Source organism: Eublepharis macularius, chromosome 8 (assembly GCF_028583425.1).
Source record: "Eublepharis macularius isolate TG4126 chromosome 8, MPM_Emac_v1.0, whole genome shotgun sequence".
Lineage (NCBI taxonomy): Eukaryota > Metazoa > Chordata > Lepidosauria > Squamata > Eublepharidae > Eublepharis > Eublepharis macularius.
This window is the reverse complement of record NC_072797.1, coordinates 16,604,857-16,626,492: the sequence shown is the minus strand read 5'-3', so window position 1 is coordinate 16,626,492 and position 21,636 is coordinate 16,604,857. Positions and strand designations below refer to the sequence as shown.

The following is a 21,636-nucleotide window of genomic DNA, read 5'->3' as shown; positions in this document are numbered from 1 at the left end:
CTCTGTTGAGTACTGTCTGCTGATGTGGACATGCGCCTAGTGGGGCGTTTCCATTTTGCTAAACATGCTATGTAAATTAGTAATGCTTGGCTTAGAAATATTTCATCTCTGTGCTTTGGTTTTTTACTAATTTTCATTTTTTTTTTGGTTATCAATTGTATCTATTTCCCTGAGTGTCCTTTGTTCCTTATTGTACTCAGTGAATGTACTTGATTATATTATATTTTCACTGGTGTTGTTGTAATCTGTTTTGGATCTCAGTGAAAAAGGTGGACTACTACCACTACCACCACTACTACTGTTATATATGCCATCCTGCAAATCAGCCATGCATGAATTCTGTGTTATGTGCTGATCCTCTGAGGGCATGGGGAGTTTTTTATTGATGCTAAGCTAGTGGGTTATCTTGCAAGTATTTACTTTCTCTTTCCCTGCTGCTTGGAGCAAGTGTTCTTGAAGGCCGGCTGCAGCCGGTTCGAGTTGGGAACTGAGATGATTTCATTCTTTGCTCTGTCTAGCCTAAACCTATTTTCTCCCCTTCAACCCCCCTAGCTCCTTCCTTTAACGGTCACTGTCCTGAAGGCGGGAACCTTCCCTATAACTAACATGACCAACCCCATTTACATCACTTCCGCCAATCCCATTGTCTGAGCACCTTGAACTTGATGGATCTCTAATAAAGTTACTTCAACTAATACATCTGTGTGATTGCTGTGGAGAACAAGGGGGATCTACCCGCCCGGGACTGTCAACTACTGCTGCTGCTGCTGCTGCTGCTGCTGCTGCTGCTACTCCTCCTCCTCCTCCTCCTCCTCCTCCTCCTCCTCCTACTACTACTACTACTACTACTACTACTACTACTACTACTACTACTACTAATAATAATAATGGTGTGATTCCAAGCCTCTGTGAAATGTGCACGAATATCCCAAACATATGAGCAGCTGATCATGTGGGTCTTTCCCATCATACACATCTCTTCCACAGATTTGGGCGGTGAAGATCACATGAGCATCCTTATTTATGTGGTACACAGACATGCTCTCCTCCAGTGCCATGGGACTGCAACATAGGAAAGCACACCCATGTCTAGAGATTGTGTATATCGTTTCCGTGCTGCTACTGGCAATGTGTGCATATGGATATTCTTTATGTAGTAAGCTGTAGTTGGTGCAGAATGCAGCAGCTCAGTTATTATCAGAAGCTAGGGACAGCATGCATATAATTCCCATTCTGCAGTCACTCCATGGGCTACCCATCAGTTACCAAAGACAATTCAAGGTTTCGGCTATCACATACAAAGCCCTTCGTGATCTTGGTCCCTCATATCTGTAGGAATGCCTTTCTTGCTATGCTCTGCCATGGTAGCTTTGCTCATCTGAGCAGGGTCTTCTGCAGGCATCACCCTGCACATGGGAAAAATGAACAACTGCCCATGCATGTGCATTCTATGTGCGGCCTCCCTAACAGAATGGGCTGCTTGAAGTGGTCAGGAAAGCTCTTATGCTCCTGGCTTTCTGCAACCCGTACAAAGCTGAATTATTCAGGAAAGCACTTTTTTACAGGGCTTCACTGTAAAAAAATGGTTTGGAGAGATGCATGGAAAAGGGATCGAGACTGCAGCCCTAAGTACAGTGTTTTTTCTGTTGCAGTCCATATGCTCCTGCTCGATGCTTTCCACATAGTTTATGTCAAATTGCTGATGTTCTGTTCGGTGTTGTTTTTAGCTCTGTAATAGGATTTATGTTTTTTTTTTAAAAAAAAAAATCTGCTTTCCGTACCCTATTGCATTGCTTATTGAAAGTCCCAGCCACTGATGATATTGACATTACACCGCCTTGAGTCTCATTGAGAAATAACATAAATAGAAAGAAGGAAGGAAAGAAAGAAAGAAAGAAAGAAAGAAAGAAAGAAAGAAAGAAAGAAAGAAAAGAGCCAAGCCCTGCGCCTAAAATGCTGTATTTTAATATTTATATCCACCAATTGAGAAATTTTATCGTATATGGAAGTGTTTTAATGTTGATTTATAATGTTTTTTATTGTTTTTAAACTGTTTGTTACAAATTGTATGCTGTTACACCGCCCTGAGCCCATCTGACGGGGAGGGTGGTCTAGAAAAATCAATCATCATCATCATCATCATCAACAATAACTATAACAATAATAAAATCAGCATGACACTCTACCATAGCTTTATGTTAGGAATGTAATGGTGCCTTTGGCCATGGGTGTTACGATGACAACCTGATCAGCTGATCATCCTAAGTTCAGTGAAAACAGGAGGATCAATTACCTGTGATTTGTCTCTCCTGCCTGTTAAGCCAGTCAAGACAATTGTATTATGGAGATGACGTATTTAAGTCCCCGGAGGGTATGGAGCCGGATGCCAGGTGCCTGCTTGTTCCCATACCCATCTGCTTTGTTCAATTTCAGAAAAGTGGCACCAGTTTCAGCTCCAGCTGAGGCTACTTGCCAACCCCCTTCCAGCTAGACATAAGGCCCCATGCTGTCAGCATATGTTGGAAAGATGAACAGAAGAAGTCCAACAAGAGGAAATGTCGATAGTGTGGCTGGAGGGGGTACAGGCCTACAGCTCAACAGAGGAGGCCGTTTATTCACCAGCTGATGCACAACAGCTAAACAGGCCCCTCCGGAAACAGAGGAGTTCCTGTTTGGAAGCACACATTTCCTTGATGCCGTGACCGCTTATTATTAACATCAGCCCTTCAATTAGCAGAACTAGCTTCTATGGCAGTTTGCTGCTCTTACACTTTCTCCTTGCTTCTACAGCATATGCTATATTTATTTTAGACATGGATTAAAATGTGTTCTTTTTTTAACCCACAGGAGAATTCAGAGTGTCAGATCCCAACACATTAAGTCTACCGTTTTATGAATATGCATTACAATATGTTCTCTTCTAAATCATAAACACAAGCAACTTATCTGTACATAGCTTTTGGGGGGGGAATGTTCCACCTTTATTTTTTGTCTAAGCAACATCAAAAGTGCTGAAGTTGCTTTCCTAAAGAACTTGTTACTGGGAGCTTGTCTGTACAAATTGCAGAAAACAGGAAATCCATCTATTTCACAGGAGGTTGTATACAAAGCAACATCACAGAGTATGTACGCCTCGGTAACAGAGGTGTACATACTCTGTGATCTGTATGAAAAGTAGATGTCAATGCACCATTACAAGGAGAGAGATCATGAGTGCAATAATGAAGTTCCTTACACAAGAGAAGTCCTGTTTTCCATGGCAGTGGTTATACATTCTTATATGTTTGGGAAACATTTTTATTTTGGCTCCTGCATACCTACTATGGAATAAAAGCATAATGCAGATAACATTCAGGGGCACAGACTTGGTTCATGAAGGAGGCATGGGTTGAACCTAACCTTTATTCATTTTGAGCTGAGCAGACTCCTTAGAACACCCCCTGATGCTCCAAGTTGCAGAGGGATATCAGCTGTGATACACTTGGAGAAAAAAAATCCACACATCTACCGCTAGTAATATCCTACTGCATCATTCAACATGTCACATTAAATTGCTTATGCTTTGTTTCAGCATTGTTTTAGCTCTGTATCAGATTTTTTCTTGTTTTTCAATTTTTTCTTGCTATTCCAAACACTACTGCATTGTTTACTGGTTGCCACAGCCATATGCAATCTGCCTTGAGTCTCAGTGACAAAGGCACACAATGAATGAATGAATGAATGAATGAATGAATGAATGAATGAATGAATGAATGAATGAATGTTGGACACCCTATATGGATAAGCTTTTAAGCAAGCATTACCCTACAACCAGTCTAGGTTACAAAATAAAAGTGAAGGGGGAGAACTATGCTTTAACCAAGTTGTTAATATGAATTAATCAGTGACTCAAGCATGTTAAAGGCTAATTATTTGCCATTCAAGGGCAAACCAAGAATCAATTATATAGATGAGTTTCATGTAATTAAATTGTCAGGTGTGATACTGCCCCTCCTAGTTTATGCTATTCAGATCAGGGCACCCTTGTATGAAGGAACTAATTTCCTTATAAAGCTGTCAATTTTTTAATCACATGCAACTGCTTTGTTTCTAGATACATAAGTACATGGAGAACATCAGGAAATACTGGATATCGTGTGTGTGTGTGTTATGTGCCATCAAGTCGTCTCTGACCTATGGTTACCCTATGAATGAAGGACCTCCAAAACATCCTATCATTAATAGACTTGCTCAGATCTTGCTAACTGGAGGATGTGGCTTCTTTTATTTAGTCAAGCCATCTTGTTTTAGGTTTTCCTCTTTTCCTACTGCCTTCCACTTTCCCTAGCATTACTGACTTCCAGAGAATCTTGTCTTCTCATAATGTGACCAAAACTGGATAGTATTGGTCACTGGATATTAGAAGGGAAAAAACCAAACTGATCTTAGCAATGGTTCATAGAATTTGTACCCACTTCTCTGGGTTTTGCAACTTCTCTTGACAAAGCTTAAGGTATTCTAGAAATAATCAGGGAAGGGTCAAAACTTCTCCTCACAAACCCTTGACATCAATCAAATGGTGTACCAGGCCTCAGCACACATCCAGTAAGTAGGCCCTCACGTCTTCAAACAAACAACCCCCCCACCTGACAGATCTAGAATAATCATGAATGGAAATTAAATGAGTTGCCCATTTCTAAGAAGTATTTATAATTCTCATGGTGGTACCAGAAACCAATAGCAGGAGCAGACAAAAATCCCAGAATCGTTTCAACAAGACTGGAAGAAACAGAGATCAGACAGAGGTTCAGAGAATCAGTAAGAAATGGATGGTGGGTCAGATATGAAAGGCCACCTGTTTAAGAAGACAAGATGTACAGAATGTACTGGGAAGCGAGTAGAATGATTGAGTCCTATTTATTTTGGATTCACCTTGGGAATATCCCCTTGATCAATCAGGCATTCTCTTCAAGGAATTCAGAACCAAGACATGCAAAACTCTCAGAGGCTTAAAAGAGCCAGTTTGGTATAATGGTTAAAAGTGGTAAAACTCTAATCTGGAGAGCAGGGTTTGATTCCTCACTCCTCCACTGGAAGCCAGCTGGGTGACCTTGGGTCAATCACAGCTCTTTCAGAGCTCTCTCAGCCCCACCCACCTCACCAGGTGATTGTCATGAGGAAAATAATAACACACTTTGTAAACCACTCTGTGTGGGCATTAAGTTGTCCTGAAGGGTGGTATATATGTCAAATGTTATTAGGGTTGCCAGTCCCCCACTGGGGGCAGAGGATCCCCTGCTCCCAGCCTCCACCCCCTGCCCCCGCTTACCTGACTGGTGGGGGAGGCATGGGCCTCACGGGTGTGCTCCCAGGTGATGTAGCATGCTACTGTGAGCCCAAAACAGCCCGGATCGGGGTGCTGCTGGGCAAGGGAGTGCTCCCCCATATGGCAGCGGTCCATTCCAGGCCAATTCAGGCCTGATACGGGCTGAATTCAGCCCCCATTTGGGCCTGAATTGGGCCCCTCATCAGGGCTGGTGCACCCATTGAGGCTAGGTAGGTGGTGGACTCAGGCGTGGGGTCCCATAGGGAGTGCCGGAGGAGGCGTGGGGGGTTTGAGTATGTGTCACAGAGCTGCAGCCTCCTGTCCCTCCTGCCCTGTGTCACCGCCGCCACCAGCACATTCCCCCGGCCGGGCGCAGCAGCCGGACAGGCATCTGCAGTGGTGCAGGCAACCAAGTGGGAGAGCTCGGAGGCCACCCGTGCACAGTCCCAGCCGCTCGCCGCAGCGATCGGGCCGGTGGTGCATGCGCACGCGCCCATGATAACATCATACATGACGTCATCACGCAGGCCGGTGCGTCCGCACATGCACGCATGCAGGGGTGCCCGGCCAGCTGCCTGGCTGCGAGCGCCAAAAACCCTGGTGCTGCCCCTGCCCTTCGTGGAGCACGGGATCACTCTCTGGACGATCACAGCCTGCATGATGACATCACTTCCCAGAAGTGATGTTATTGTGCAGGTCCAGGGGTGTGCGCACATGTGCACTTAGTGCATGAACGACTGAGAGACCAACAAGGTAGGTGCTGGGCCCCCACCTCCCACCAGGAGTACAGGGGGATCTGGCAACCTTAAATATTATTATTATTATTATTAAAAAGGGCAGAAAGATCACTGGCTGTTGTCCCACACAGAAATTCCTCAATTCTGAATATAATGGAGAAGAATGGCTAACATATAAAGAATTATTGACGGCGGAAGGGAATGTCTACAAAGTGAAGAGTCAAAAAGATCTACCATTCAAATATGGGTGGTTACATTATAGACAAATTAATGATATATATGAAGTTGATAAAAGGAAGGTGGGGTTTAGGGAAAAGAATTCAGAACTAGAGGAGTTATTGCTAGGAGAGGGACCAAAGATGATCTCTAAGATATATAAATTGTTATTGAAATGGGACACAGAAGATGAAGTAGTTAAGACGCAGATGGTGAAATGGGCAATAAATTTTAATAGAGAAATAACGATGGAGGCCTGGGAATATATGTGGAAAAATACATTAAAAATATCAACATGTGTCAACATAAGATAAAATTGTTATAAAATGTTGTATAGATGGTATTTGACACCAAAAAAGTTGGCCAATATGAGTAAAGATATGTCAAATAAGTGCTGGAAATGTAAACAACATGAAGGCTCCTTTTATCATATGTGGTGGTCATGTGAAAAAGCTAAATCCTTTTGGGCTAAGATTCATGAGAAAATGGGGCAAATTTTGAAGGTTAATTTGAGTAAAAATCCGGAACTGTTACAGTTAGGATTAAATATGGAAAAGATTAATGCTAGAGATAGAACATTGTTTTTTTATATGACTATGGCCGCAAGGTTGTTGCAAAATATTGGAAACAAGAGAAGATACCGGAAACTGAAGAATGCATTCAAAAACTGTTATACATGGCAGAGATGGACAAAATGACGAGAAAACTGAGAGAACAAAACTCAAAAGAATTTCAAGAAGACTGGCAGAAAATGAAGGATTACTTAGAAAATGAATGGGATGTAAAAGGAAAATTAGTAATCTTTGATAACTACTGAAAGATAGATATTAAGTGACTTTCCCTGTACTCAAAAAGATTAGATGCAAATTAGATGTAATGATCAGGGATAGAACGGTTCTAGCGCTGTTGGAAGTCAAAATAAAAGGGGGAGGGATGGGGTGGGGGGCATACACTAGTTAAGGGAAGAATAATTAATGTTTTTATATTGGATGTATATGCTAACCTACCAAAATAAATTAAAAAAATTATTAAAAAAAGAAGAAATTCCTCAATTCTGTGTAAGGAACCCAAGAAAAGTAGACTGAGTTTTTCTGTTTAAAAGACAGTAGATATCTAAAAAGCAACAGGGCCTTATCCATCAAAAACATTTTCTGCATACCAGCTATGACGGTATGTAGCAGTGGAGAACAGCACATTTTTTGCAAGGGAAGTTACTGGAGAACTGGGTTTGCCATCTCATTTATCTAATCTGAGACTTCATTCATTCTATAGGGCAAAAAGGAAGTTGTACCCCAGACTGTAAAGAAGCCCATTGTCTACTCTCCATTTGAAATTTCAAAGCAACTTCCAATATTTTGGGTTTGGAATAGTTTTTCAGTTCAAGACTTAGTCACTTTACCCAATATAAATGCCACAGACATTTCAGTAATTTTCCAAGAGACTCGAAATATAAATAATGAGCGTGTCATTCCAGACATGTCTCCGGCTCTTGTACAGCATTGCTGTTGTTATCTTAGACTAAAAAAAGAGAAAATGTAGCATTCAGATACATTGTTTATTTCAGCAAATTACCACCAGTCTTGCTGATAATAAGCAGTGGCAGAAATTCGGAACAAGACTATAAAAAGAAAGGTCATCAATAACAAGAAATGAAAATGAATGAGTCATTCCAGGACATGTTCTCCTTGTATACACATCAGTTTTGGGTCCCATTCTCAATTACTGTCAAGCAAAAAGACTTAGTGGGAAGTGGCATCTTGCTGCAAAGTTTCTGTAATCAGTTCTGACAAGTTTGTGCAATACAAGTGGAAGAAACTAAAATACAAACATGAAGGGGCAACTTGGCTGTGTTCTGAGTCAGCCAGTAAGCCGGGTTAGTTAGTTCATTGCATAATACTGGTGACTCTTTGCGCAATGGGTTTAGATGGTCTCTTAGGCAAGTTATTCAAGGCTTGCAAGTTTTGCCCAGCGATGGACTAGTGATTTGACTCTGTATAGAGTAGCTTCATACCTGCTGGAAATCTCAATGCTAACGATGCTTTTGGAATTTGGAAACAACACGCCATTTTTTTTTATTTCTAAAGAAATTAAAGGGTGTGTAAAGTGCCATCAAGTCACAGCCAGCCTACGGCAATTGTATACAATTTTAAGGCAAGAGACAATCAGAGATGGTTTGCCAGTACCTGCCTCTGCACAATGGCCCTGGACTTTCTTGGTGGTCTCCCATCCAAGTACTGACCAGGAATGGCCCTGCTTAGCTCTTGAGATCTAATGAGATTGAGCTAGCCTGGGCTGTCCAGGACAAGGCTAGGGGAAATAAAGAGGGGGCATGATTGTAGCTTACCCAAGTATACATGATAAAGAGAGATTTTTCCTTCTTCAAAACACTAGATCTTAGGTTCATCCAATGATATTGCTAGTTCAGGACAAGAAAAATGTAGTAATTCTTTATTCATTAACTGAACTTATAGAAATCCCAAGATGCAGTGGGGCTACTACTCTAGCTACCTTCTTTTTGGAAAAAAAAAAGTTTTGGAGATACAATCAAGCTAAAAATGAGCCTAAAATATTCAGCAGCAATTACTTCTTATCAGATGAGAAATAACATAGGAGTAATATTCCCATTATGTTGTCTTCTGGAGCTATCTGGAGGCACCTAACCTACCATTTTGAGGGCTAGAACACAAATCTCTTTTCATCTCACAAGGTCACCGAGTTTCATGGCTGAGTTGGGATTTGTCCCCAAGGTTCCCCAGTGCGAATTGAACACTCCTACCACTACAGCAGAGGCTGCAAATAGCTCTAGTTGCCTGAAAGCAGTTCGGAGTTGATGCAGGATTACAAAGTAAGTCACACAAGAGAGAGTATCTGAGGGTCTGCAAACAGAGGATAAGGAGGGTGTAACTTGTCCTGGTCTAAACCTGGGGGCCATGTTCCCCTTGAAGAAGAAACTGAGCAGCTAAGAAGTACTTCTTGACCCTGCCTCAGGCAGAAAAAGCAGCAGGGAGTAGACTTTATTAGCCCAGGCTGACAAGCCAGCTGCGGCTTTTCCACTCTAGACTAGAGATGGGCATGAACAGCAATATGAACAAAAAAAAGCCACGAACAGCCCAATCTGCTGTTCGCGAACAAGCTGTCCGTGAGGCCCCATTCTAAATGAACAGGTGGTCGTTGCAAGCCTCGTTTGCTGCTGTTCGTCAAGCCAGACAGTCTGGCACCTGCAATCAATTCCCTTGGCAACTTAGGCAGGGATTGTCTGAACTCTGTCTGAACTCCTGCTGTTGCCCTGGAAACCCCAATCTAAGCCCAATTTAGTTCGATAGGCAGGTCTTCTTCCAAGTGTGGAGCTCCAAAATTGTTACAACAAGGGACCGGGGGGGAGGTGGGCTCCCAGCTCTGGATTTGCAGACAGTGGAGAGGGAGAGACAGTTGCTGTTGGCATTTTGGTTGAGAGAGTGCATTGGAGCTTGAATTTTGTGTGTGGTGGGATAGGAATTTACCCCTTCAAGTTCCAGGGCTGCTGCCAGGCTCTGGGGCCAAGCTATTATTTATTATTGGTACCTTTCCTGCTTCCTGCTCAGGCCAGGTTTCTGGGAGTGGCGCAGTAGGGATCTTTGACTTGGATGATGGCTGGAGGAGAGCCTGCTGGCCCCCATGAATAGCCAACCACGAACATGTTCGTGAACAGGGCCATGTTTGTGGTTGTTCATGAGTCCCTGTTCATGGATGGCAACAAACAACAAACATCATGTTCATTTTTTTTCTGTTCGTGCCCATCTCTACTCTAGACTAGATCAAGCAACTCTCATCCATGCGATGTTAACCTCTTATTTAGAACAGTGCGATGCTCTCTGTTCTGTGCCGCACTTAATTTTGCTTCAGCTGGTATCAAATGCATCTGCTTATCAGAAGAAGTAGGGGGGAAGAGTTGATTGCTGTTAACCTAGCTGGAATATACGTCCCGTCTGCTAATCCTCGAGGCTCACATCATGGTGCCCCTTTAAAGACCTAAACTGAATGGATTACCTTCTGTATTTATTTATATTTATGCCCCTTCCTTTCTACTAAAAATAGCAGTGAAGGCAGCTTACAAGTGACTGTGTCATAACAGATATATGAGACAAAGGACTCACACAGCCCAACTACAACAGACAAGACTGATGCAGCACAACAGCAGCTTGTCATTAAAAAAAGCAATAAAGAACGATATATTGATAGAGGGCATAAAATAAGCAATCCGTGATATGATCGGACTCCGCAAGAGAAAGAAAGAGTAAATCAGCACCATGTCAGGAGAATGATTCAGTTCATCTCTCACGAAACGCCCCCTGAAATAGAATAGTTTTAAACAGCTCTCCAGTAAGCAAGAGGGAGCCAGACGGGTTTCCTGGGGCAAGGAGCTTCCAAGTCAGTGAACTACAGCTGAAAAAGGTGAGGCACACATTTTTGTTAATTATGAATCTTTTTGGTTTTTATGATCTGTATCAGAAGACATTCTCCATGTGCCTCCTTGATCTGAAGACAGAAGGGCGGCAACAGGGAACACAGCATTTTTAGTGGTGGCACCCTATTGAAGGAATGCCTTTCCTGTCCAGATTTATGCAGTGTGAACACTAGTTTCAATCAGGCACCAGGCGAAACCTTTTGCTTTTTAACAAAGGCTAAATTCTTCTCCTTTATCTAATTCACCACTGGCTGCCCTTGCATGTGCAATCCATGTACAGTATACACTTGATTTTGCTTTAGAGGTGTGTTGAGTAATTCTTATGTGACAGCCAGCACATGTTCAGCTGAATGTGTGATTTAAACTCCACGTTTACCCAGGTACAGGTCCCCGGTTTCATTTGCAAAGTGAACATGTGTTGGCTCTTTCATACAAACAGATACACATGTGCATGCAGGATGTGCATGCGCTCACTGCAACACATGGACGGGGTGATTCAGGTATGGGCTCCTGAAGACTGGAATCCTTCCAAGGTGAAATTCAATGTAATCCAGCGCAGTGAGATGCAGCTAGAAGTGGCATTTCCTGCCCTCCCTTCCCTGAACCGCCCACTTTTCTGTAGTGCATCTGTACCGAGGATTGCCTTTCTCGTTTGTTTCTATTTGTGCATGGCATTCCTTGGATTAATTTTTTCAAACATTTACATCCAGCTTTTCTCCCAGTCAATGGATTGAAAGTGACTTGCTTCATTAAAACTAGCTAAAATTTCAACCCGTGGAAATCCAATAAAAATAAAGAGAGCGAGCCATTATCCGTCACTCTTCATTCCACCGAAAGCATATCAAACTGTTCTGCTTTACAGGGGCTCCAAACTCTTGGTAAAGCTGGGGCCGTCCTCGTGTTTTTGGGAAGAATGTCCCACAAAACTAGGGCAGCCAGTGAGACAGCACCAGTCTGAACAGAAACGGTTCTTGCTAACTGGAGTGGAGGAATTATAATAACCCTCATTAGACTAGCCTGATCCTGTCAAATCTTGGAAGCTAAGCAGGGCTGGCCCTGGTGAGTACTTGGATGGGATACCACCAAGGCAGTCCAGGCTCACTATGCAGAGATGGGCAATGGCAAACCACTTCTGTTCATCTCTTGTCTTGAAAACCCCATGGCTGTGACTTGATGACACTTTCCACCCAAGGATCAGAACTGCCCTGTGAGTACATACAGATGGAGGCTGCCTGCAGATACGAGGGTCTTGGATTGTGAAGGGCTTTAATGGTTAACACCAGCTCCCCTGATTGGATTCCAGCCAGTCAATCCATCCTCGTCGTGTTCATCAGATAGGCACAACTTCAGAACTGTGCTGTTCCCTTCCCCGCTCTTATGGTCCCCGACATGGCAAATGACAAGTGAAAAGCGAGCTCATAATTCATTAGCATCAAACATTTGGATAGCTGGCTGAGTGCCCTGCAGGAGTGTGGGTCTTTGTCTCTCCAATTCAAACCCATTATTGCACCATATTGCAAATCCTCCAGTAGGTAAGGATTCTGCCAACACCAAGCTGCACACAGATACCAAGGAAGCCCAAGGAGACCCTTTCTAATCTGCCTCATTTGACCTGACAGCATGTCACTGCTGATGACTGCGGTATGAAATGATGTCTCTTCCCCACTTTGTTTTACATGGCTCCATAAAGGAACAGCAGCTGGTAGGAACACGCTAGCATGAAAAGGGTTGCAAAGGAAAAAAAAAGATTTCACATTTATGTTTCCCACCCCCCACCCCCTTATGTGTGCATTGTCATTTCATCGGTTCCGGAATGGAGCTGAGCTTTCCCTGCAACCGTGCACATCCCAAACACATCCAAGCTTAGCACCGATCAGCCCAGAGCTGAAACCATAATGCCAGGGCTAATGAGCACCGGAGAGGCAGACTGAAGTTACAAGCAGAGACGTCCCGAGGGAAAACGGCTGACAACCTAATGATGCTATGGTGGCGAACACATTCTCTGGGTACCTGGATGATGTTCCCTTATTTTTATCCTCTTTCAAATCCTGCTCCAAAACCATAGTTGCCCGTCACGATCAGTTATAACCATGCCGGAAGGCATTCTTAACTTATGCTTAGTTTCCTTGCCTTGACTATAGAGGTTTCGCTTTGCTCAAACTAGCTGTCTAGTATAATAGTCATAGACTGATGGCTTTTCAGTGGGGGGCGGGGGAGATCACTCTCTTATGATCAAATTGCCATATAGATCTTTGTGTGCTTTTTGGCTCTCGGAGTTATTGTACATTAAAAACAAGACTCCATCTAACCCATGGCTCTCCTTGCAACTGATAGCTATGGTTTCTGATCCTCAACAGTGGTTGGTTGATAATGACATAATTGAGACTTTCTCCCTCACTCTGTTGTCTTGATCTGAATATCATATTTCATTACTCTGCCACCGTAACACTTGTTATAATTTTGTCATGCATTTGCGAATCCCCCCAGACAGATGCAAAATCGAAGAGAGTCCGGTAGCACCTTTAAGACTAACCAACTTTACAGTAGCATAAGCTTTTGAGAATCACAGTTCTCTTCATCAGACACATCTGACGAAGAGAACTTGATTCTCGAAAGCTTATGCTACAATAAAGTTGGTTAGTCTTAAAGGTGCTACTGGACTCCTTTTGATTTTGCTACTACAGACTAACACGGCTAAATCCTCTGGACCCAGACAGATGTGCACCGTGTATCGCAAACCTGCGTGGAGTTCACATCACTTACTTCCTCTGCTGAGCAGACGAACGCCTGGTGCAAATCACAGCTACAATCACCACCACCACGATGGTAACAACCCCAACGGTGACCACGATAATGACCAGGAGATTGCTGTTCTTCTGGGGTGTCACACTTCCATGGGGAGGATGCATCTGTCCAATGGGAGGTTCTGAAAGGACATGCATTGCTATGAGAGACTGAAAAGGCAAGGGTAGGCTGGGGATTATCTGTACTGGAAGGGAAGAAGTCACAAGGCTTTGCCAGTGGAGACACAAACTCTTCTTTGGCCCCTCTAAGCCACTAACAAAGACTACCCAGAAAAGAACCATTTCACTGATGCAGTATGAAGAAGGACTTATTTGATGGTTGTTCACTTCCTTTGCTCCTTCCCCTGTCTCTTCCCACAATGTATGGAGTGCAAAACTGAAGGTTGGGTTGGCTTTGGGAAACCTTGGACCAAGTTCCAATTTGCTATGTCATCTGCAGGTACATAGAATTCTTCCCTGTCACTGATTCGTCTATGAATCTGAACCTTAATGTAATCCCCGTTTATACCAATTGAAAAAAATACATTACCTTTAGCACATCATTCATCTGGGAATCAAAAAAATTGACTTCATTAAACCACGGTTCCTTGTGATTTCTGAACTGAGCCATTGGTAAAGTAAACCATGGTTTTGTGTGAACCAAGACTAAGGTTGTACTAAGGTTGTATTCAGATACGATGAACAAGCTTCAGTTTTTCATGATGAAATCAAGCCTGGTTTATTCCTGGGAATAATCCTGGGAATGTATATACATCCCTCTCTTCCTTCCCTTGCATGCAAAGCTGAGTTTGCATATATCCTAGTTCCTTTGTTCTAACCACAATTAGTTGTACACTTCAGCAAACTGGTGTTTTTTCTTATCCATCATCCAAGATTCTGAACTATATTTTAAATCACTAAAATTCTGGTATGTGATAAAGAAGTCATGTCTGAATTTGAACCTCATAGCTAATGATGGTTAGGCTGAAGACCTCCAAAACCTGGGGGATGCCTAAAAATTAAGCAGGTTTGGTTTAGTCAAAAGGAAATCTGAGTTTATTTGTGATGTCAGAATACGTATCTGTGGGCAGAGAGTGCCCCCTGGACTCACCGAGGCTTACTCCAGAATAGGAGAAAGGTAAGAACCAGTTGTAAGAACTGGTGAGTGGTGGTTAACCATGCTTGTGTGTGTGTGTGTGGAGGGGGAGTTGGAACTCAATGGCAAATAGTGACTCATTGGCTTCCTACCTCCTGTAGGGAGAGGAATCTCTGGGAAAGGCCAGAATTGGGCAAGAGGAATGTGTAGATGGTTAGTTGGCCTTCAAAACAGCTGGGAGAGGGCTGATGAGGAAGACATCTGGCTACTCTCTGCAGGCCACAAGGGAGCTTTCAGGAGGAAAAGGAACAAGGTGCTGGAACCCCCACCTCCCTCTTAGTTCTGAGGACAGCAGAGGATGTCCTCCAGTGGCATCAGGAAATGGACCTCCAGGGGGTGGGGCCTTGACCCCTCCAACACACACATACAACATGCTATCACACCTTTGAGTGAAGTCTAAGGGTGTGGATCAGGGATCCGTGGACATCCCATTGAGGAGTGACAGAGTGAGTCGGTCGACCTTTTGGAAACAAGCAAAGTATTCCTACCTAGGGTATATTTTCCCGCAAGTCAATTTGATGTTTTATGTTGCAGAAATGCATCTTTGACACGAGCAATGAAAGGTCAGGGTTTATGGCAAATATCCTACTTACTTGATGCACAAAAAAGACAAACTGCTTGACGTCCCGCTGTCACAAATTTACTCCATTCTCTCTTTTTTTAAAGAAGCTACCCATAAAAACAGATACAATTTAATGCCTGCCAGGGGCATGTGGATTCCACCTCAAAGAGCAGGCATGGGTTCAGAACGGTATCATAAAACTTGGGGAATTTATGCTTTGACGCATCACACAGCAAACTAGAAAATACCGCAGCCATTTCAAGTGAGGCGCAAACCCTTTATTTGGTACTAATGGCCATTAGCTAGGATTTTGGTGGGCTCATTAGATTATTACCATTCTCTCCCAAAGACAGGAAAATAGAAGATACTAATTTTTGTTTTACTGCCCATTGGTGTTTATGGGATAATGACCCTCCTGTCTGTTGGCTAATTTGAGTGCCAATCTGCCACAAATTATGCTAAATTAATATATTGCTATAGCACTCTTTATTCAAAACTATTGTTCTCTTTTCAGAAATCACAGGGATATACTAGGAATATACCAGACATGGCCCGGGGAACATTTTCTGTTTCCAACAATGAAACCAAGGCAAGGGGTTAGGCATCAAAATATATCCTTTCAGAGGATTTTTATAATCATTATTGGCATTTGTAGGAATAATGGTGTCACAGCTGGCTGAGGCTCAGGGAAGCTCTCTATAGGCTGCCACCACCCTGGTACAGATTTCTTCGGAAGGGCCCAGAGCACCAAACCAACCCCTTCTGTTTACTCTTTCCCAGTAGGTTTGATTTCTTATGTGACCGAATGAGGCATGAGGACTAGAGATGGGCACAAAACAAACCACGGAACAAAATTTCATACGGAATGGCCGGTTCGTTTGAAGAGAAACACACGTTCCGCGGGACCGTGTTTTTTCAGAACAAATTTTTCAAGCCATTTTGTGGCCGGTTCAGAGTTTCACAGACCATGTGCCAGTTTCAGTCCATCGGCTGAACCCAGTGTGGGTTCTGTGAAACTGACAGCCCCTTTCTCCTGCTGCTTGAGCTGTCAGTTTTACAGACCCTGCGCCGGTTCCAGCGTGGGACCCCGCAGCTGAACCCAGTGCAGGGGCTGTGAAACTGACAGCCCCTTTCTCCTGCCACTCTGGCAGCAGGAGAAAGGGGCTGTCAGTTTCACAGACCCCGTGCTGGGTTTAGCTGATGGGCTGAAACCGGTGTGGGATCTGTGAAACTGAAAACCCCTTTCTCCTGTTGCCCGAGCAGCAGAAGAAAGGAGCTGTCTGTTTCAAATGCCCCACACCGGAGAATAGTAAATGTTGGTGAATAAACAAATTAACACACCCTAACATGTCTAACTAAACTGTTTTTAACTGTCTCTTGGCTTCCAACTGTCTCATCCCTTCTGGATGAGTGATTCCTCCATCTGCAGCAGCCTCTCCTCAGGTCTGCTCCCACAGCATGAACCTCCTCCCACTGTGGAGAGGCCTTTTATTCCTTCGCTCAGGCACCATCCCCCTACTTTCCTATTGGTGCAATTTTCCCTCAGAATCCCCTCTTACCCAATCACAGGGGCCAAAGGAAACCTGGGAAATGTAGGCCCTGCAGTTACGTTAGTCCCGGCTTAGGTCTCACTGGGCCCAGGCTCATAACAAATGGTTTAGTCTAATTCTTGGGGCAGATTTAAAACATATTAGGCCTGTTTACACTATATGTTGTTATTAATGGTGTTCAAAATGGAAATCCTGAGCTGAAGATATACATGGAAACCACTGTTTCAAATCATTACCTTGATTTCTCACAATGGTAATATAAATCCAAGATGTCTGAAATTAGGTTTGCAGTACCCTGCTTCCAAACCCACCACCTCTTATCTAGCTGGCAGGGGGAAGAAAAGTCTGAGAATATGGTGCAGGGTGGGGGGGACACAATCTCACACATTCTCATGTGCTCCAGAGTGCCCCCATGTGTACCCTCGATGCTCCAGGATGCAATGCCATGCAGAAATAATGGGCCGCACCGGAAATTGATTGATTGAAAACTGCCCCTCAATTTAGTGTTGGGGCTGATTTTCACTCAATTGCCCCCCAGTGTGAACTAGGGATGTGCATTTCGGCTTTCTGAAAGCCGAAAGAAAGCCGAAACAAAAGTGTTTCGGCTTCTTTCAGGTTAGCCGAAACGTTTCAGGCTAAGCCGAAACGTTTTGGCTAGCCGAAAGAAAAAAAGCCGAAACGTTTCGGCTTTCGGCTTTTTCAATGGGAAAATGCCTCCGGCGTCTTCCCGGACGTCTGGGGGAGGCATTTTCCCACCGAATCAGCCCAAAATTGGTGGGGACCTTCCTCTAACCCCTCTCTACAAACCCCCCAGGTTTCAGACAGATTGGACTTTGGGGGGCCATGTTATGGCCCCCCAAAGCAGGTCCCCCTATCCTCCCATAAGAAAGCGAAGGAGCAGCATATTGTTAGCATGCTGCTGCTCATCTTCTTCATTATTTCCTATGGGGAAAAATGAAGAAGCAGGCTTCCTTTGCCAGGGGTGGCATTTTGCATGCAAAATGCCCCCTCACCCTCAGGGGCCCTTCTCCCACCCCTCCTCCCACCCCCCACCAAGGCTCAGCCTGCTCCCACTTGGGGGGGCCATTTCATGGCCTCCCCAAGTAGGTGCTCTAATCTCATTCTCTACCACTGACAGCTGGGGGAGGCTTGTCTTGCCAGGGGTGGCATTTTGCATGCAAAATGCCCCCCAACCCTCTGGGGCCCTTCTCCCACCCCCACCAAGGCTCAGACTGCTCCCACTTGGGGGGGGCATTTCATGGCCTCCCCAAGTAGGTGCTCTCATCTCTACCACTGACAGCTGGGGGAGGCTTGTCTTGCCAGGGGTGGCATTTTGCATGCAAAATGCCCCCCAGCCCTCTGGGGCCCTTCTCCCACCCTTCCTCCCACCCCCCACCAAGGCTCAGACTGCTCCCACTTGGGGGGGCCATTTCATGGCCTCCCCAAGTAGGTGCTCTCAGCCCCCAAAGTCCACCCCCTACAGCCCCACACAAACCCAATTCCCCCCCAGCTGCCACACACAGACCCAAATCCACACATTAGCCCCTCACAGACCCAAATCCACCCCCAGCAGCCCCACACCCATAACCCCAGGAACAGGCTGGCAAAGGCCAGCCCTCTCCCTTTGTTCCCTATGCTGGGAACTTCTAAACTCTCTTTCCCTGGGCAATTCTGCACAGCCCAGGGGTGCCACAATGGTGGGCACACTTCTGAGTGCCAGCTGGTCCCTGTGAAAGAGCACCTGAACCACAGACACCCTCCCTCAAATTCCCCCACCACCGACAGTGATGGCTGGCCAGCCAGCCCCATTGTTCCCTATGATGGGAACCAACTGCACAACAAAGAATAAAACAAGAACAACACAAAATAAAGTTTTTAAAAAATTATTTTCTCCCTTCCAAAGTACAAGTAGGCAAAGCATTATGACACATTACACCAGCAGTCCCCCACACAGAAAAATAACACAACTCACTTAACATCAGAGAATCACAAAGCACGATTCCTGTCAAAAACACTTTATTTCTTGAACAGCTTTAGGTTACACAGCAGGGGGGAACACCAAAGGGCATGGCAGCACTATCTTACACAAAAATAACACAACTCACTTAACATCAGAGAATCACAAAAACACAATTCCTGTCAAAAACACTTTATTTCTTGAACAGCTTTAGGTTACACAGCAGGGGGGGGGAACACCAAAGGGCACGGAAGCAGTATCTTACACAAAAATAACACAACTCACTTCACATTAAAGAATCACCCCAAAAAATTGCTGTCAAAAGCACTTTATTTCTGTAACTGCTTTAGGTCACACAGTAGGAAGGCACAACAGAGCAGGAAAGCAGTGTACTACACAAAAATAACACAACTCACTTCACATCAGAGAATCACACAAACACAATTGCTGTCAAAAACGGTGAAGTGGGTTGTATTATTTTTTGTAGTACATTGCTATCATGCCCTGTTGTGCCCTCCTACTGTGTAACCTAAAGCTGTTCAAGAAATAAAGTGTTTTTGACAGGAATTGTGTTTTTGTGATTCTCTGATGTTAAGTGAGTTGTGTTATTTTTGTGTAAGATAGTGCTGCCATGCCCTTTGGTGTTCCCCCCTGCTGTGTAACCTAAAGCTGTTCAAGAAATAAAGTGTTTTTGACAGGAATCGTGCTTTGTGATTCTCTGATGTTAAGTGAGTTGTGTTATTTTTCTGTGTGGGGGACTGCTGGTGTAATGTGTCATAATGCTTTGCCTACTTGTACTTTGGAAGGGAGAAAATAATTTTTTAAAAACTTTATTTTGTGTTGTTCTTGTTTTATTCTTTGTTGTGCAGTTGGTTCCCATCATAGGGAACAATGGGGCTGGCTGGCCAGCCATCTCTGTAGGTGGTGGGGGAATTTGAGGGAGGGTGTCTGTGGTTCAGGTGCTCTTTCACAGGGACCAGCTGGCACTCAGAAGTGTGCCCACCATTGTGGCACCCCTGGGCTGTGCAGAATTGCCCAGGGAAAGAGAGTTTAGAAGTTCCCAGCATAGGGAACAAAGGGAGAGGGCTGGCCTTTGCCAGCCTGTTCCTGGGGTTATGGGTGTGAGGCAGGTGGGGGTGGATTTGGGTCTGTGTGGGGCTGTAAGGGGTGGACTTTAGGGGCTGAGAGGACCTACTTGGGGAGGCCATGAAATGCCCCCCCCAAGTGGGAGCAGTCTGAGCCTTGGTGGGGGGTGGGAGGAAGGGTGGGAGAAGGGCCCCAGAGGGTTGGGGGGCATTTTGCATGCAAAATGCCACCCCTGGCAAGACAAGCCTCCCCCAGCTGTCAGTGGTAGAGAAAAGAGCACCTACTTGGGGAGGCCATGAAATGGCCCCTCCAAGTGGGAGCAGTCTGAGCCTTGGTGGGGGGTGGGAGGAAGGGTGGGAGAAGGGCCCCAGAGGGCTGGGGGGCATTTTGCTTGCAAAATGCCACCCCTGGCAAGACAAGCCTCCCCCAGCTGTCAGTGGTAGAGATTAGAGCACCTACTTGGGGAGGCCATGAAATGCCCCCCCCCCAAGTGGGAGCAGGCTGAGCCTTGGTGGGGGTGGGAGAAGGGCCCCAGAGGGTTGGGGGGCATTTTGCATGCAAAATGCCACCCCTGGCAAGACAAGCCTCCCCCAGCTGTCAGTGGTAGAGAATGAGATTAGAGCACCTACTTGGGGAGGCCATGAAATGCCCCCCCCAAGTGGGAGCAGGCTGAGCCTTCGTGGGGGGTGGGAGGAGGGGTGGGAGAAGGGCCCCTGAGGGTGAGGGGGCATTTTGCATGCAAAATGCCACCCCTGGCAAAGGAAGCCTGCTTCTTCATTTTTCCCCATAGGAAATAATGAAGAAGATGAGCAGCAGCATGCTAACAATATGCTGCTCCTTCGCTTTCTTATGGGAGGATAGGGGGACCTGCTTTGGGGGGCCATAACATGGCCCCCCCAAAGTCCAATCTATCTGAAACTTGGGGGGTTTGTAGAGAGGGGTTAGAGGAAGGTCCCCACCAGTTTTGGGCTGATTCGGTGGGAAAATGCCTCCCCCAGACGTCCGGGAAGACGCCGGAGGCATTTTCCCATTGAAAAAGCCGAAAGCCGAAAGCCGAAAGTAAGCCGAAAGCCGAAAGCCGAAACGGCTGGCCGTTTCGGCTTTCGGCTTATACGAAAGAGAATCCTCTTTCGGCTTTCTGCTTTCGGCTTTAGCCGAAAATTTTTGGCTTGCACACCCCTAGTGTGAACTATTACTTGCACGTCATGCCAGGAATTATGTTATGCACTCTGGAGCATGACTGGGCACACTTAATGCGCTTCCAAGGTAAGTGGTCCCTGCACCCCCATCCCACAGACCTGGTAACCCTACTTGCAATAATGAAACCCCCTCCCCCTTCATTTTTTCCAAGTTCTGATGCTCACCAGCCAGACTGCATGAGCAGTACAATTTTTTTTCTTCCACTGATTTCCTGTACAGTGATGTTTCTCCCTTCCAATCCAACACTGCAAGGGAGGACCACAGAACATTCCCAGCCAATCTACTGATTTCCTGGACAATGTCACCTCTCCCTTACAATCAGATCATTGCAAGGGAAGTACAAGAGCACTCCCAGCCAATCCCAAGCTGCAGAGAGCTACCATTCACCTTCCCCTCCTTAGTGGATTGGAGAGAGTGTTCTTTCCCTCTGAAATTAGAAAGCCTGGGCGTGTTCAGGGTCTTGTAGAATTCAAACCCTAAGTTCAATTTGCTTGAAACTTGGGGGTTCTTTGGTAGACAGGAAGATGAAATTCCACTGGAATTTTGGTGATATTTGATTGAAAAGAATGACTCCAGCCCTCCTTCCCATAGAGAATGACAGAAAAACTGCTGATCTCATACCTTACTTTGTTAAATGGAC

The 21,636-nt window shown here is 45.0% G+C and overlaps 1 protein-coding gene across 1 annotated transcript in view; it reads right to left on the bottom strand.

The window, feature by feature from the left end:
• The window catches only part of DCC (DCC netrin 1 receptor), an 814,397-nt gene that overhangs the window by 51,677 nt on the left and 741,084 nt on the right, over positions 1-21,636 (bottom strand). Inside the window, exon 23 of the mRNA XM_054986644.1 lies at positions 13,466-13,628. Within this exon, the coding sequence (XP_054842619.1) occupies positions 13,466-13,628 (163 nt within the window). The remainder of the gene's footprint in view (positions 1-13,465; positions 13,629-21,636) is intronic.